Source organism: Cydia strobilella, chromosome 13 (genome assembly GCF_947568885.1).
Source record: "Cydia strobilella chromosome 13, ilCydStro3.1, whole genome shotgun sequence".
Taxonomy (NCBI): domain Eukaryota; kingdom Metazoa; phylum Arthropoda; class Insecta; order Lepidoptera; family Tortricidae; genus Cydia; species Cydia strobilella.
Genome location: NC_086053.1, coordinates 5,016,577 through 5,032,622, shown reverse-complemented (window position 1 = coordinate 5,032,622; position 16,046 = coordinate 5,016,577). Strand labels below are relative to the sequence as shown.

The window sequence follows — 16,046 nt, the reverse complement described above, 5'->3', positions numbered from 1 at the left end:
ATGACGTGTCGGACGGGTCGGTGATGACTGACGGATCGTACCTCGTCCAGCATGGGCGCGGAGTGGTGCGCCGCGTTGATGATGTCTTGCAGGCAGCGGCTGAACTCGTCGATGACGTGTCCGGACGGGTCGGTGATGACTGACGGATCGTACCTCGTCCAGCATAGGCGCGGAGTGGTGCGCCGCGTTGATGATGTCCTGCAGGCAGCGGCTGAACTCGTCGATGACATGTCGGACGGGTCGGTGATGACTGACGGATCGTACCTCGTCCAGCATAGGCGCGGAGTGGTGCGCCGCGTTGATGATGTCCTGCAGGCAGCGGCTGAACTCGTCGATGACGTGTCGGACGGGTCGGTGATGACTGACGGATCGTACCTCGTCCAGCATGGGCGCGGAGTGGTGCGCCGCGTTGATGATGTCCTGCAGGCAGCGGCTGAACTCGTCGATGACGTGTCCGGACGGGTCGGTGATGACTGACGGATCGTACCTCGTCCAGCATAGGCGCGGAGTGGTGCGCCGCGTTGATGATGTCCTGCAGGCAGCGGCTGAACTCGTCGATGACGTGTCGGACGGGTCGGTGATGACTGACGGATCGTACCTCGTCCAGCATGGGCGCGGAGTGGTGCGCCGCGTTGATGATGTCCTGCAGGCAGCGGCTGAACTCGTCGATGACGTGTCGGACGGGTCGGTGATGACTGACGGATCGTACCTCGTCCAGCATGGGCGCGGAGTGGTGCGCCGCGTTGATGATGTCCTGCAGGCAGCGGCTGAACTCGTCGATGACGTGTCGGACGGGTCGGTGATGACTGACGGATCGTACCTCGTCCAGCATGGGCGCGGAGTGGTGCGCCGCGTTGATGATGTCCTGCAGGCAGCGGCTGAACTCGTCGATGACGTGTCGGACGGGTCGGTGATGACTGACGGATCGTACCTCGTCCAGCATGGGCGCGGAGTGGTGCGCCGCGTTGATGATGTCCTGCAGGCAGCGGCTGAACTCGTCGATGACGTCACGCACGGGGTCGGGGTCGACGACCGCGATGTCCGTGTTGTTGGGCTCGGCCGCGGCCGCGATCAGGCACTGCGTCACCGCCTCGATCACCTCCGTCGTCATAAAACTGGAAATATTATGGATTTCATTATATTGTCACAAAACTGTTTTGAAGAGACTGTCGATTCGAGGGCGAGCAAAGCCCGCATTTACAACAGTAAGAAAAAATATATTTAGGTATGCAAAGTTAGTCGAGCTGGGTGTATCGGGGATGGGGTGTGAGGAGGTTACCCAAGCTGCCCAGGACCGGAGTCAGTGGAAGAATATGATTCGAGCCCTACACCAGTGGCGTGCCTAGGGTTTTGGAGTAGAGCAAGCCGACAGATATGTAAAAATGTCGTAATAACTGACCAATCTTCACTCTTCGGACTCAAATGCATCTGGTAGTGTGTCGAAGCGAGCTAATCATAGCGCACTAAGGGCATACTATTACTAGATAGAATTTTATAATATAAGCAATGTCTGAGAAATACACAAGTCGGGTGTTGGTTTTGGCGTCGAAATGATATCCCGTTTTTCCACGAAGTTTAATGACTTTACCTTGCCTTCGTTGAGTAATACGTGGACGCATCTCATACCGGCACAAGGAACAACATAACCCATTGTTAACGAATTAGACACTTATACACACGCCACAACAAACGAACAAATCCACATTCATTAATTTACTTAAACAAATTGAACTCTCGTTACTTTCGACTCAACTAAATAATAATATGCTTGAAGTTTGAAGTAAACGCGCTCTCGTGCGAACTTAAATGCAGCTAACTTCACACCAAAATCCTGGCTTAAATAGCCTTATTAAATTGCTATACATACCAACAAATAGTTACATCGTTCTATGGCAGTTTGTAGGCTTAGAGCGCCTAGAGCGGGATGAAAAAGCAAGCCCGGTTGCAAGCCGACGAGAGCGAGCAGGATAGCTACGACTTCGACTACGACTTCTTGAAGTGGCGCCACGGCAAAAATTGCAACACGCGCCGCGGTCTGAGCGATGTGGCTTGAATTTAATGATACGGGGTCATGTGGCGCGCGGTTTAAAAATAATCTATATTTTGATTTTATCACTACGTAATTTCGGTAAGGCATCTAAGGAAGGCAAGCCCGGCTTTTGGGCTTGTAAGTTGTATGGAAGTACCGCCACCCCAGCAGAGGGTAACTAACAGGATGGAAAGAAGAAGAGAAAGTAAGTCGCAGCATATAAAGTGTAATAGGTACTTGATGTGCGGCAGCGCCTGCGGGCGGAACACGGCGTCGCGGCGGTCGCGGCGGCGCGCCAGCGACTCCTCCACGTTGCGGCAGCCCACGCACTTGCACATGGCCGTGCATGCGATCTTCGCCTGACAGGGAAACGTTACATTCGTATACTTTAAGGGACGCATCTTACCCTCAACTGAATCTAAAATTTACGTCCCATTATATATTGCTTGGGTAATATAATAAGGGTATTCCGCTTGGTGCCCATAGAACCAAATGAAGTACATAGAAATACTTATCTAATTTCTATGTACTTCATTTCGTTTTTGGATCAGGCTCCATACAAAGTTGCCCATGGTCCTTTACATCCGACGTTTCGAGGACGTCGTTGTCCCCGTGGTCTCGGAGAAAAAAAGTTAAAACTTAATCGATCGTTGGGTATACCGTTATAGTTCTTAATCCTGTCCGAATCTTCAAATCTAAAACTGTAGATTATAAAATGAATAATATACCTCATAACACTCGCAGTAGTTCTTGAGGCAGCCGCTGCGCTTGCAGTTGCAGCCCTTGTTGTGGCGCCGCACGATCTCCGGACCGCCGCTCTTCGCTTTGCCTATCTTTGGCCTGAGAATATAACGCTATATTAGTACACATGACATAAGGTACATGAGATAATTGCGCATGTCAACTGAGTGACGACTTATATCGATATCCGAATAAATGGACATGAAGAAATGTGTAATTGTGTAACTCCGGCCGGATAATGAGTAACTGTGGTGTTGCAAAATAGATAATAAGTATTTAGGTACAATTTACAATTTTTTTACAATTTATTTATGCTTGGAATCTCCTTGTAAGTATTGTAAATACTTGTGACAGAAGACCCCGCTACTAACTATTAAGGGTTTATAAATAGTAACCGAACATATCATATTAATTAGTACTTATGAACTTTAGCTAAAGTAAAGTTTAACATATAATTTATAAGACCGAAGGTACCTAACGTACAAAATTCCCACTGTCTAACCAAAACGATTTTTGACATGGGAAAGGACCAAACCATGTCCCTAACGTATGACTTTTCTCGCCTTATAGAGTATGGGCACATTTATACGATGTGAAAACTGACATGCGAGTTTCATCACATCAAAGAGAATCATCATCATCATATCAGCCCTTTATCGCCCACTGCTGAGCATAGGCCTCTCTTCCAGTACGCCACTTGTCCCGGTCCTGAGCTAATCTCATCCAGAAGTGACCCGCAACCTTCCGGATGTCGTCCACCCAACGAGCCGATGGACGCCAGGGGCTTCAAAGAGAATATATAGGATAAAGGGGTACTGTCGTAGTTAATTTTGTAGTCACGGTATCGACACACGATTAAAACTAAAAAAAAAAATGTATATGAAAAAATTAAAAATGAAAAAATATTTATTGAAAAATTTGATTTGATTTTGACCCATGTTCTTTCACTGATATGTGTTAAAATTGTTAAATAACATACGAAACCGTCAACGCCATCTAGCCGAAAATAGGCCAAAGGTTGGTATTAGTGGTATCGCCATCTGTGCGAGAATCAAATTTTCTTGATTTCCGATTTCCGAGGCACGTTTTTTCCTTAGACTGTATTCATCTTATACGGAGTTACATAGGTCTTTGATCACATTGTGACATAGCGGTATTTAATCGGCATATGGTCGTTTTACGCTAACTATAGTCTGCTTTCACAGTTACCTGAAGGCGTTAGGGTTCCTGTCGAGACAGCCGCGGATGGCCTTCTGGCGCAGCTCTTCGTTCTCGAGGTTGTTATGGCAGTTGTTGCAGTTGCAGCGGTGGCAGAACTCGCCGTTGGCGAAGCAGTCGCAGTACAGCTTGAGGCACTGAGATTTGGTGCAGTTGCAGGCTTTGCGCGGTCGTAGGCCTAGCTCTGATGACATTATGTCTGCAAGGAAAAAGATAATTTAGAAAAATGTCAATAGGTTGTGTTAATAATCAGTGTATTTTTCAAATTACGTCAGGTGACAACCAAAACACTAATTACTAAAAAAAATCTAACAAAAATCAACCTTATTTAGGTGTTAATATGGTTCACTATAGCTATTAACTTGTGGTAACAAATAGTGAGTTTTGGTTGTCACTTGACGATATAATGGTGCTAAAACCTGTAAAATGTTCGCTTCCGAGTGCGCCTCAGGTCCAGAGGCAATTGATGCTCGTTTTTAACGGATTTAAATAAACGGATTTAACTTTATTTAATGTTCCTCAATTTCTCAAAGTGACCTTATTTGGAAAATTATTTTTTTGTTTGAATGGATATTCTTCCTAAATGGTTCAGTTGCCGTCAAGTGAAATCCTAATGCTGGAAGAAGAAAACCTTCGAATATTATACGCACACCTACAATGATTTCGATACTTTGAATGTACCCACAGGTTTAAATATTAGCGCAGGTTTAAATCACTACATAGTACATGTAAAACAAAGTCGCTTCCTGCTGTCTGTCTGCCCCTAATAGTCCCTATTTATGCTTAGATCTTTAAAACTACGCAACGGATTTTGATGCGTTTTTTTTAAATAGATAAGAGTTATTCAAGAGGAAGGTTTATATTATATGTATAATAGATCAGCATTGCACCCGTGCAAAGGCGGGACGGGTCGCTAGTAGGTTTATAAAATGAAGTTTACCGCTCTCCGAGACAGGTTGCGGCGTGGGCGGTGCCTGGTACGAGTTGAAGTTCTGCATGTCGAAGTTGTGAAAACTGTTCCTTTCGTCCTGAAACAATAAAATTCATTTTCTCAAACATGCTATGTAATATTGATATTACGTTCTTTATATTAGGCTGGGAAGTATCACGTTTCAAGCGCAGCTAGGCGAGAGGTCTGTAATGAAATTTCATACAAAGTTGCAGGCCTAGGCTGGGAAGTGTTTTTTTTTTAATTTCTATTTCACATATAATTGTGGCACAGCATCATGGCATTCAGCCATTTAAAAAAAACTAAGCAATATTTGCTTTTTGGTTCGTTTATGACATTCTGCCAATACGCCTATTAAAAAAACATATTTTTTTTAACCTGACAGGCTCTATGGCACTAGGGCCATTAGAGCGGTAGGACTGTGGGGGGTGGTAGCCTGGGGAAAATCCAGGACCCTATATTAATCGTTTGAGAAAAGCACTATACATACATCGGCGTGAAAACGGGTTGTCGGCCTCATCGGCCTCACTACGTTCGGCCGTATGTTCTATTCGGCCGGCAACCCCTTCCTTCCCGGCCTCTGTAGTAATGTACTATATTAACAATAACAATGAAATCTAAATTTTATAATAGTTCCTAGAACTTCTATTTCGTTGATGGGACATGCTGAGATAAAGGAGTTCAAACAATTTTTTCAAAAAGGGATGTTTCGCGATTAGAAGCTGCGAAAGGGACGTTTAGCAAATGCGCCTTGATTTTACAAAGGGAAATTGAATGCTAATCGTAATATTTAGATTTATCTTTCACATACCCTGACGGTGAAGTCATCTGGTAGTATCTCCTGTTGTTTAAGATAATTGGGAATGACGATGAGCGGTTCCAAGGACTCTGGGGTCGGCTCGGGGCTGTTGGACCGGGATTCTCCTTCACTCTGGAAAATTGGGGAATGTCTATATTTTTAGTAGTGGTTTGAATTTCATTCCTTGGCGGATTTTATAACCGGGCGCGGAAAGATAGAAATTGTAAAAAAAAACAAGAGTCAACTCACTTGTTGTCTCTCAAACTCGACCTCGACTCCAGTGTTCCTTGGCGAGTGTAGGTCGTGGTCGTGGTGGGCGGCGCGCAGCAGGTCTTGTAGCGCCGCCTTGCTGTCCTCCGCGTCCTCGTCCTGTGGGGCGGGGGCGTGGGCGGGGGCGGGGGCGGGGGCGGGGGCGGGGGTGGGGGGAGTAGGCGGAGGCGCGGGAGCGAGGGCGGGGGCGGGGGCGGGGGCGGGGGACAGCGGCGCCAGCAGGCTCTGCATGGGCCGAGGGGTGGTGCTCGACTGTTGCTGGGGAAAACGTTCCTTATTTTATTTCTTGTATGTTTTAAACACAAAAAGTACCATTTTTTTTAATAACTATGTTACTCAAATGTACACAACGAAATCGAATTTTACATCGAACATTAAAACGATACTGCACAACCGCTTCGCCATACAAACGTAATCCCCACGGCACAGATTATATAATAGTTCTTACGAACAGATACTTATTTCTCAAAGAAAACGCAAATATCTACCTACTAAAACATACAATGGAGTGACCTTCAACGCGCCACTCCCCGCACAGCGACACAACGCTAGGGTTGTCTTCGCTTAGAAATTATTTTACAAATAAGTACCGACTTAAAAAGCGGAGTAAAATAAAATGAAATCAATATCTTAAATTATGTATTTTAATCATTCATTTACAATTGTTTTACGTTTATGTAATGCTATATGAATATTTTTCCTTCTCTAAGTGATCTCTGTTAATTAAACTTGAAGAAGCGAAGGCAAGGATTCTAAACCTAATGAATATTTTTTTATTGTTTTGGTGTATTGGTTTAAGTTGTACTATTTTTTCGTGTTGAAGAAATTTCTTTGGTATCAGCATTGGCATATAAGTGCGCAGTGAGCTTTTCTACCGCCGGCGGGACAAGATTCGTAGGCATAAATCTGGACATTGACATTGTGCAATATATTTTTAAACATTTTTTTGTATATTACCACTAATACCATAGTACGCAATATAAATGTAGCAAAATATTTTCAATACTAATGAAAATATCCAAATAGAAAAATGGAGATTACGTTAATATGAAAAGACGGTTAACCACTTTCGTCTTAATTTTTCTCATTCACATAATTACTGATTGCATATAACTTTTGTTTGACACATGTGTGCAGGGAAGGGACACAGAGATAAAGTAATGACTTACGGCAGCGGCCAGCGCCGGCGCCGAGCCCACGGGCGCGATGCGCACCAGCTTCTGCGGCCGCGCCGACACTGACGAACATAACATACTATATTACAACCACACATTATAAAACAAAGTCGCTTTCCGCTATCTGTATGTATGTCTGTCCCTATGTATGCTTAGATCTTTAAAACTACGCAACGGATTTTGATGCGGTTTTTTTTAATAGATAAAGTGATTCAAGAGGAAAAGGTTTACATGTATAATTTGTAAAGGTTTTGTGTAAATTAGTTGAACCCGTGCGAAGCCGGGGCGGGTCGCTAGTGTAGAATATAAAATATAGAAAAGCATTTTCAAAGATTGAAACGTATGTGTTGTTGTTGTAGTACAAACATCAACACTCCTAACTGTACATTGGTGGACGTTATTAGTTATTACAAGCGGCATAACGTCCACCGATGTACAGTTAACAGTGTGGGCGATGGTACCTACCTACTGACCAGAGGTCGGCGGGGGTGAGCTATTTGCCTTATAATATGACGTACGGCATGTCAAATTATAATGTAAATAATTAGCCCACCCCCGCCGACCTCTGCTACTGACATAATAAAAATTAAGACCATTTTAAATAAAGAATTGTTGAAATAAAACTATGAAAACGGATTATATCGCGTATATTGAATTTATAATACATCCCGACGTTTCGAACTCTTTACAGCGTTCGTGGTCAACGGGTGACTGAGGAAAAATTACAAAATGCAAAAATACCCACATACTAAAATAATGAACAATCATAGACTACAAACTTTAAGGCTGGTTGTACATGCAAAATCGGTTCATAAGGCTAGTTATACACTATAATTATTTTTCAAGTAAAGATATATATATATACGCGATAAAAATAAACTATGCCGGCTCCAACCCTACACCACGGACCCGAGAAGATTTAATTCCCTCCTAAATTGTAGGAGGGTATCCCAATATGGGACCGGCAACAAACTCGGCGGGACACATCTTTTCAAAACATCAGAATGTCCAGCATCATCCAACACTACGGTCTCACAGTCTATGTCTCGCTTGCTCCTTTATCAGGTGGACTACAGGATCCCAAGCTGGTGGTAGAGAAAAGCCATCTTCCCTATTAAAGTTTGGATATTTCTTAATCTCAATGGCCTCGCGCAGCATTCTGGGTATGTAACGCTTCTCCTTGGCAAGAACCAGAGGCTCTAAGCCTCTAAGGCTCTAAGGCTCTAAGCCTCTGGTTCTTGCCAAGGAGAAGCGTTACATACCCAGAATGCTGCGCGAGGCCATTGAGATTAAGAAATATCCAAACTTTAATAGGGAAGATGGCTTTTCTCTACCACCAGCTTGGGATCCTGTAGTCCACCTGATAAAGGAGCAAGCGAGACATAGACTGTGAGACCGTAGTGTTGGATGATGCTGGACATTCTGATGTTTTGAAAAGATGTGTCCCGCCGAGTTTGTTGCCGGTCCCATATTGGGATACCCTCCTACAATTTAGGAGGGAATTAAATCTTCTCGGGTCCGTGGTGTAGGGTTGGAGCCGGCATAGTTTATTTTTATCGCGTATATATATATATCTTTACTTGAAAAATAATTATAGTGTATAACTAGCCTTATGAACCGATTTTGCATGTACAACCAGCCTTAAAGTTTGTAGTCTATGATTGTTCATTATTTTAGTATGTGGGTATTTTTGCATTTTGTAATTTTTCCTCAGTCACCCGTTGACCACGAACGCTGTAAAGAGTTCGAAACGTCGGGATGTATTATAAATTCAATATACGCGATATAATCCGTTTTCATAGTTTTATTTCATGAGTAACTATCGCGGTAACCGAAGACAATATTAAAGAATTGTTTTCAAAAAGGAGTTTTTTTCATTTCATAAATTATTTTGAACGTTTAATTCTCTTAAGGGGCCCACTGATTATCGGTCCACCGGACGATATCGGCCTGTCAGTTAGAACAAAATTTTTACAGTTCCGAACTACTGACACGCCGATATCGTCCGGCGGACTGATAGTCGGTGGGCCCCTTTAAGTATTCCATAGAGAAAAAAGCCCTTACATTTATTAATATTAATGGAGGAAGTGGACCCGGAGATGACCAGCGGGGGAGGTTGTCCACTTTGCACCTTTTCGGCGGCCATTTGAAGCACATTTCCTACACACAATTACATTATTATATCACTAAAATACATCTTTAACCCGTTGCACAATTTCATATAAAATTTACTCACTTGAACACTTTCGAAAACGACATATAATATAAGCTTCATAGTTGTACGATAGCACGCCGATAGGGTGAGAATTAGTCGAAACATTACATCTATAGCAATCGAACTTGGGACTTTAGAATTATTTAGAATTCCGTACGTAATCAACTAGTAACCCTAGGGACCGTAGCCAACAGGTCACCGTCGGTGGCAATCTGGCCCCGGTGTAACAGGTAAAGCCTTACCTTTGGCGTCGGTGAGCATGACGGCCTTGGGCATGGGCGTGGGCGTGGGCTTGAGCCGCACTGCTCCCGTGCCCGTCCCCGTGCCCGGGTGCGCGCCGCTCGTCACCAGCCGGATGTACTGGATCTACACCACACACACCAGACATTATCACTTGAAGGAAACTATTTGGAATTTTTAGGCCCAGTTGCAACAGCCGCATTTGACAGACTGATCAACATCACTCAGCAGAGAACTATGAAAATCCTCGTACAATAAAATTAAGCGAACTCTTTTATGGTGACAGACAGTTTGGTGCAACCGACCCTTAGTGAAGGGATCTTGATCGGTTATTAACTTGATATAATATGAAAATACTAAGACACAAGACGTCCTCTCACACATTACCACACACTTAGAACAGTACTATTCTTTTAATGGTCATTACAGAGGCTAGGCTGCTTTAACAGACTCCGAAATAAATCACCGCATTTGATACCCGGTTTCCTACAATTTACACATTAATAAAAAAAAATTGGTACTCGTAGAAAACGATGTTTGTTTCCACTTACGCCTTTCCCTGGAACATTTATCTGATGCAGTTGCGTTCTCTGGCCTTGTACAGTTATGTTCCCATCCTTATTGACCTAAAAACAGAACACGCCATTACAATTGTTTGTTTGATAATCACACTTTATGAGTATAAAGTTGGTATAAAGCTGTTTAAAACAAAAAATAAAAACAAACTTATTAATATTGACCTGTGGAGTTTTAGGCGGAGCAGTAGTTTTGAGAATAACATTTTGTGTGGGAGTCGCAGTGATGACCACTTTCTTTGTACCCCCTACAAAAAAAGGAAATGTTATTAAGTACAATTCGTATAATAAATAATATAAATATTATTACCATCTAAACCATGTATGACCAATTCGTAAACCTTATATTATTCGTCACAATAAGTTTTATGAATGGTCAATGAACAATGTCGATTATGATATAAACGAACGTACCTATATTACCTGTTTGTGACGTCGGTATAAGTTTGGCGGTGTTGGGCGATTTGATCTCGACGATGTGTTGCTTTTTCGTTATCCGCACCGTCTGTTTTGTCGGTGATGCGACGAAAACCTATAAAAAAAAAATCGTGACATTTACAAAATTTATTCATTTTGATTTCACTTCCAAATATTAATTAATTATTATTATTTCGGCTACTTTTTGACGTTTTTTTCCTGAGACACCCCCTTACTTTGTTCTGTTCTGTTCAAATTGGTGCAAAGTTTGCTTAGATGGACTTTATTCCTAAGGGCCAGATTGTTATGTCCTTCAGTACAGTGATTTAGTTGTTGTACCTTGTTGGGCATGGAGATGGGCACGGTCTTCTGCGTCATGGTGACGAAGCGAGCCTGCGGCGCCGCCGACACCAGCTTCGTGATCACCGCCGGCTGGTTCGAGGGGTCGCCACTCTGCCCTGTAATGTAAAACGTAACACACAAACTTATAATACATGCTCCGATATAAATCGCGACGCTGTGCGGCGTAAGCGCCATCGACAATAAGGTCCCTTTTCATAAAAAATGCCTCAATTTACCAATTCAATAACATAATAGATACAAACCTTGTATGATGAATTTCGTTAACATTGGCTTTGCTCCAGATATATTTTTGGTAGTAATTAGTTGGGCCTGCAAAAAAAATCGTAAAGTTATGTGAATAACTTTTTTTTTTGTTATTAAAATTGTTATTAAAACTTTTCTCAACTTAAAAAAAAATGTTTAATACGAGAATCACTATTTTATGAAATATTACGTGATCATTTGGGTTGGCTCGTATGTACTGTATGTTGGAAACTCCACTCGGGGCTGCCACCAACTTGATCTTCTGGTTGGTGCCGGGGACCATCACCAACTGCTTGCCTATTTGAGCTGAAAATTATATTTCAAAATTTAACAATTCCACTTCAAGTGCACTGTGTAATTGACAGAAATTATCAAATAACAAAAACGCAAAAGACTTCACACGAAATAACCAAACGAAGAATCGAAAAGCTCTCGATTGGACAAGCAACAGTTTACAATAAATATGTTACTTACACAAGAAAATACTTCAAAAAAAAACTATGGAATTGAAAATGACAAAAGTAGAGGCAAATTAGCTAAGCGCTTCTTGCTTGAATAATAATAATAGATATAGACATAATCTATAATGAAATATTACACACCTACCCAACAAAATAAGCAACTAACCCAAAACACTCTTCCCTTGCGTAGTTCCCGTGACGCTGGCGATCGAGACCTTCTTGACGAGCTGCGGGGACCTCGCTGAGGCCAGAGTCAGTGGCTTGAGCCCCAGCGTCTTCGGCACGGGCTTCGGCGCGATGGCCACCTGCCGCGGCATGGCGTGCACCACTACGGGCTCCTTCTTCGCTGCGATGCGCTGCGGTAGACCAGCCTGAAACCAAGCCATTTGGAATGTAATACACTGGGTTTGTTACTACATTATGTACAGATTGGAGTGAACTAATTTATTTTAAGCACAATCTAATGCTTAAGTTAAATGATCAATAAAACCAGTACTAATATGAAAAGTTAAAACTGCGTTATGAAATGATTTTTTCAACTAGAATTCCCTTTCACCTAGAGTTGTGCCGTTCCCGGTAACATTACCCATTTTGTATGGAAAATGTTACCGAAGAAGAAGAGAAATTTCCCCATACAAAATGGGGAATGTTACCGGGATTGGCACAACTCTACTTTCACCTAAAGTTCTTGAAATGAAGACATTTGGTTAGTAGCATTAATATTTCCCAAATAAAAGGTCAGCTAAAAATTGTGCTGATTTTAGTCTACGCGCGCACTGCGGTGCAGCGAGTTGCGGTGCGTTTTTAAAAACGCAGAGAAAAAAAAAATCGTGCGTGTCCAGTACGCGCACAGCGGTGACATATCCACACGTTTTGCCATTCTAGTCCCAACTCAAGTTAAGAACGGACGTTGAAAACGGACTACTACGCTTGGCGAAGACATGACCGCGCAGCACCGTGTCGCGAGAACAAATGCGTCACTGGATGGCTGCCGGCCGGTGTCCGCACGGATTTTTTTCCGCAGTGCGCGGATGTATTCAATAGTCCATAGGATGCAAAAAATTCGTGCGGCGCCGCACCGCAACCAATCTGCAGCAAACCATAGATTTTAATCCGCATACAGATTATTTTCCGCAATGCGCGCACTTCAAGGAGGTTGCATACTTCACAGATTTTGCGGGAAAAAAAACGCACGGTAGAAATCCGCAGTGCGCGCGTAGCCTTACTTTATTTGGCAATTATTGCCATCATCACATTAATAAAGTGTTGGTGCAGCATTTTTTTTTTCTTTCATACCTCTGTCACCTTTTACAGTTTATCTACCTTTTCCTTGGTTTTCCTTACACTGCAATAAGACACTAAACACAGAGACAGACATAAGACAACTAGATATAAAAATTACCTAATTAAGTAAGACAATAGAAATAATGCAGACATTAATTAATATATTCCACAAAATTGGTCCTGTGAGATGTGAGCCTCAATTACCTTGACTGAAATAATTTTTGGCTGCTGCACATGCTGCGGTTTAATTTCAACTGGTGCAGTGGAAGTAAATACTTGCTGATCAAACTGCATATCCAGTAATGTATTAGCTTGCGACATAGGCTGTTCCTGCAAATACATACTCATTTATAGAACTGAGCCAATTACTCCTTAGTAATATTATAAATACAAAAGCAACTCTGTCTGTCAATCTGTTACTACTTCACATTTAAATTGCTGAATCAATTTAGATGAAAACTGGTAAAGAAAGAATTTGAGTACCAAGGATAGTATTTATAATGAAACCATCATCATACACAGACAAAGTTGCGGGCACAAGCTTGTACTTGTATGTATTACATGAACTTTTGTAAGTCTCCTGTTTTTGCACAGAGATCCTGTGGCAGCATTTGCTTAACTATTACCTTTTTAGGGTTCCATACCCAAAGGGTAAAAACGGGACCCTATTACTAAGACTTCACTGTCCGTCTGTCTGTCACCAGGCTGTATCTCATAAACCGTGATAGCTAGACAGTTGAAATTTTCACAGATGATGTATTTCTGTTGCCCCTATAACAACAAATACTAAAAATATATTAAAATAAATATTTAAGTGGGGCTCCCATACAACAAACGTGATTTTTTTGCCGTTTTTTGCGTAATGGTACGGAACCCTTCGTGCGCGAGTCTGACTCGCACTTGGCCGGTTTTTGTAAATGTGCTAGCTTCTATTATTAATAATGTTTGCTTAAATGGTTCAATGCTGTACAATTAATAGGCCAAGGACAAGTTGTTATAGTTTAGTTATTAAGGCAACAAAAGGGATGATGGAAGACAAAAAACGAGATGGGAAGACGAGTTCAGGCAGGTGGCTGGAGCCTTCTGGAGAAGACAGGCTCTGGACAGGGACTCATGGAGGAATATGGGAGAGGCCTATGCCAAGGGCAACCAGACAAAACGTCTGCGGAGAAAGGCTAGCAGTAAGTAAGTATTAAGTATTGTATTTTTATAATAATAATAATTTCGCCTATATACGTCCCACTGCTGGGCACAGGGCTCCTCTCATGCGCGAGAGGGCTTGGGCTATAGTCCCCACGCTAGCCCAATGCGGATTGGGGACTTCATATACACCTTTGAATTTCTTCACGGGTGTATGCAGGTTTCCTCACAATGTTTTCCTTCACCGAAAAGCTAGTGGTAATATCAAATGATATTTCGTACATAAGTTCCGAAAAACTAATTGGTACGAGCCAGGATTTGAACCCGCGACCTCCGGATTTAAAGTCGGGAGCTCATATCCACTCGGCCACCACCACTTCTACCATTACCATTTAAAATTTTAATGTAAGTTTTAATTTGGTATTACATGACAGTAATTTCAACAAATTTGCTTAACACTGCCAAATTTCGCACCCAACTTACTACCGAAAGTGTATAAAAAAAAACTTTCCAATATTTGACTTCATACAGATTTCTAATTATTTTTTCTATAACAAGCATGTACTATGTATGTAATATTGATATTGGTAGTAGTAGGCTTCTTGACCTTGAAGGCTATCGTGGCCTTGGCAGGCCTTTTAAATTAATAAAATTAGTGTGCAATCTGAATAATATTATTGTTAATACATACACTGGAGACTACAGTTGTGTTGGCACCCGTGTGATCATCATGGTGCTGAAAATCCTGAAGATTGAACTGGTCATCGGAATAACCTGAAATATCACATATAAATATTATGTGACAGAATTTGTTACCAGGTTTTATTTATTACAATTAAAGTACAATTTTTGGAACAATACCAAATGTATATAGTTATTTAAAAATAATAAACTTTCTTACTGACAGTAAAAACAAATAATAATTTAGTTAGTACACATTTATTCAAAATAATAACTGCAGCATGCTACAAGAGATGTATTAGTTAACTTTACCAATAATTTGTTCACTCTCAGCATCCATAAGCATTGGTTGCTCCTCAATGGATTCAAACTCCATTGACATGTTGGCTTCATGCGAGTGTGCATCAAGCGAGATGTCGGCTTGGCTGACCACAACATCTCCGGGAGGCTCAAAGTCCACCTTAAATTATATTAATCATTAACTTTATAAATTTTTACATGTACATATTAATAACAATACAAAGAAAACATTGTAAGCTTGAAATGTAGATGTCAAAACAAATGTATTTCTGTAGCTGAGGTCTAAATGTGCCTAACTATAACCCTTAGTTACTCACAAACTCTCTTGTTTAATTCACATTCATTAAAGCAAACACCACCAGAATCCGTCCATACCGGCAGCACCTCAACAATAATGAGGAAAAGTGGTAAACACAACCAAAACAACTTCAGTACTCACTCCCATAGCGCTGTCCAAATTCAGTGAGTCATCCAAATTATGATCCATCTTGAAGCAAATATATTTCTCACTTTACACTGCAACTTTAACTACACTTTCCGGGTCAACACCACGCAAAATATATCAAAAACCCTCTTACAATTTTGAGTTCAAACGAGGCCGCCATTTTAAATTGTCAAATATTCTGAAATCCCTCGCAAAGTCGCCACGGTTGAAAACAAATTGTCACAAACCTAAACAATTATTTACGGCTCTATAATGGAAAATAATGTATTGTTTTCACACACGCACTTGAATGCTATTATAAACTTGTATTTGATAATGATTTTCCACGTCTAATCAATACACGAAAGAAATTATCAACATAAAACTGCACAAATCCCGATGGCGCTTCTTTCAATTTTATACGGATGTCAAACTTATGAGTAGCCAACATAAGAAATGTAACAATGGACGCGTTGGGTGCGTTCGTAATAAACCAAATAAAATAAAATTATATAAATAGAA

General features: G+C 41.7%; 1 protein-coding gene across 1 annotated transcript; it reads right to left on the bottom strand.

Annotated features, from left to right (window-relative positions):
• Positions 1-499: 499 nt before the first annotated feature.
• On the bottom strand, positions 500-16,020 carry LOC134746891 (protein lin-54 homolog; the record flags this gene model as incomplete). Its single annotated transcript, XM_063681463.1, has 21 exons — positions 15,540-16,020; positions 15,113-15,260; positions 14,811-14,893; positions 13,184-13,309; positions 11,862-12,066; positions 11,425-11,540; positions 11,234-11,300; positions 10,968-11,086; positions 10,635-10,743; positions 10,377-10,459; positions 10,188-10,262; positions 9,639-9,762; positions 9,246-9,341; positions 7,176-7,243; positions 5,986-6,264; positions 5,749-5,868; positions 4,929-5,016; positions 3,980-4,187; positions 2,758-2,869; positions 2,267-2,388; positions 500-1,115 (listed from the first exon to the last, which is right to left on the bottom strand). Coding segments are annotated over exons 1-21 (3,012 nt in total), but the record flags the coding sequence as incomplete, so codon positions are not given.
• Between the last annotated feature and the right edge of the window lie 26 nt (positions 16,021-16,046).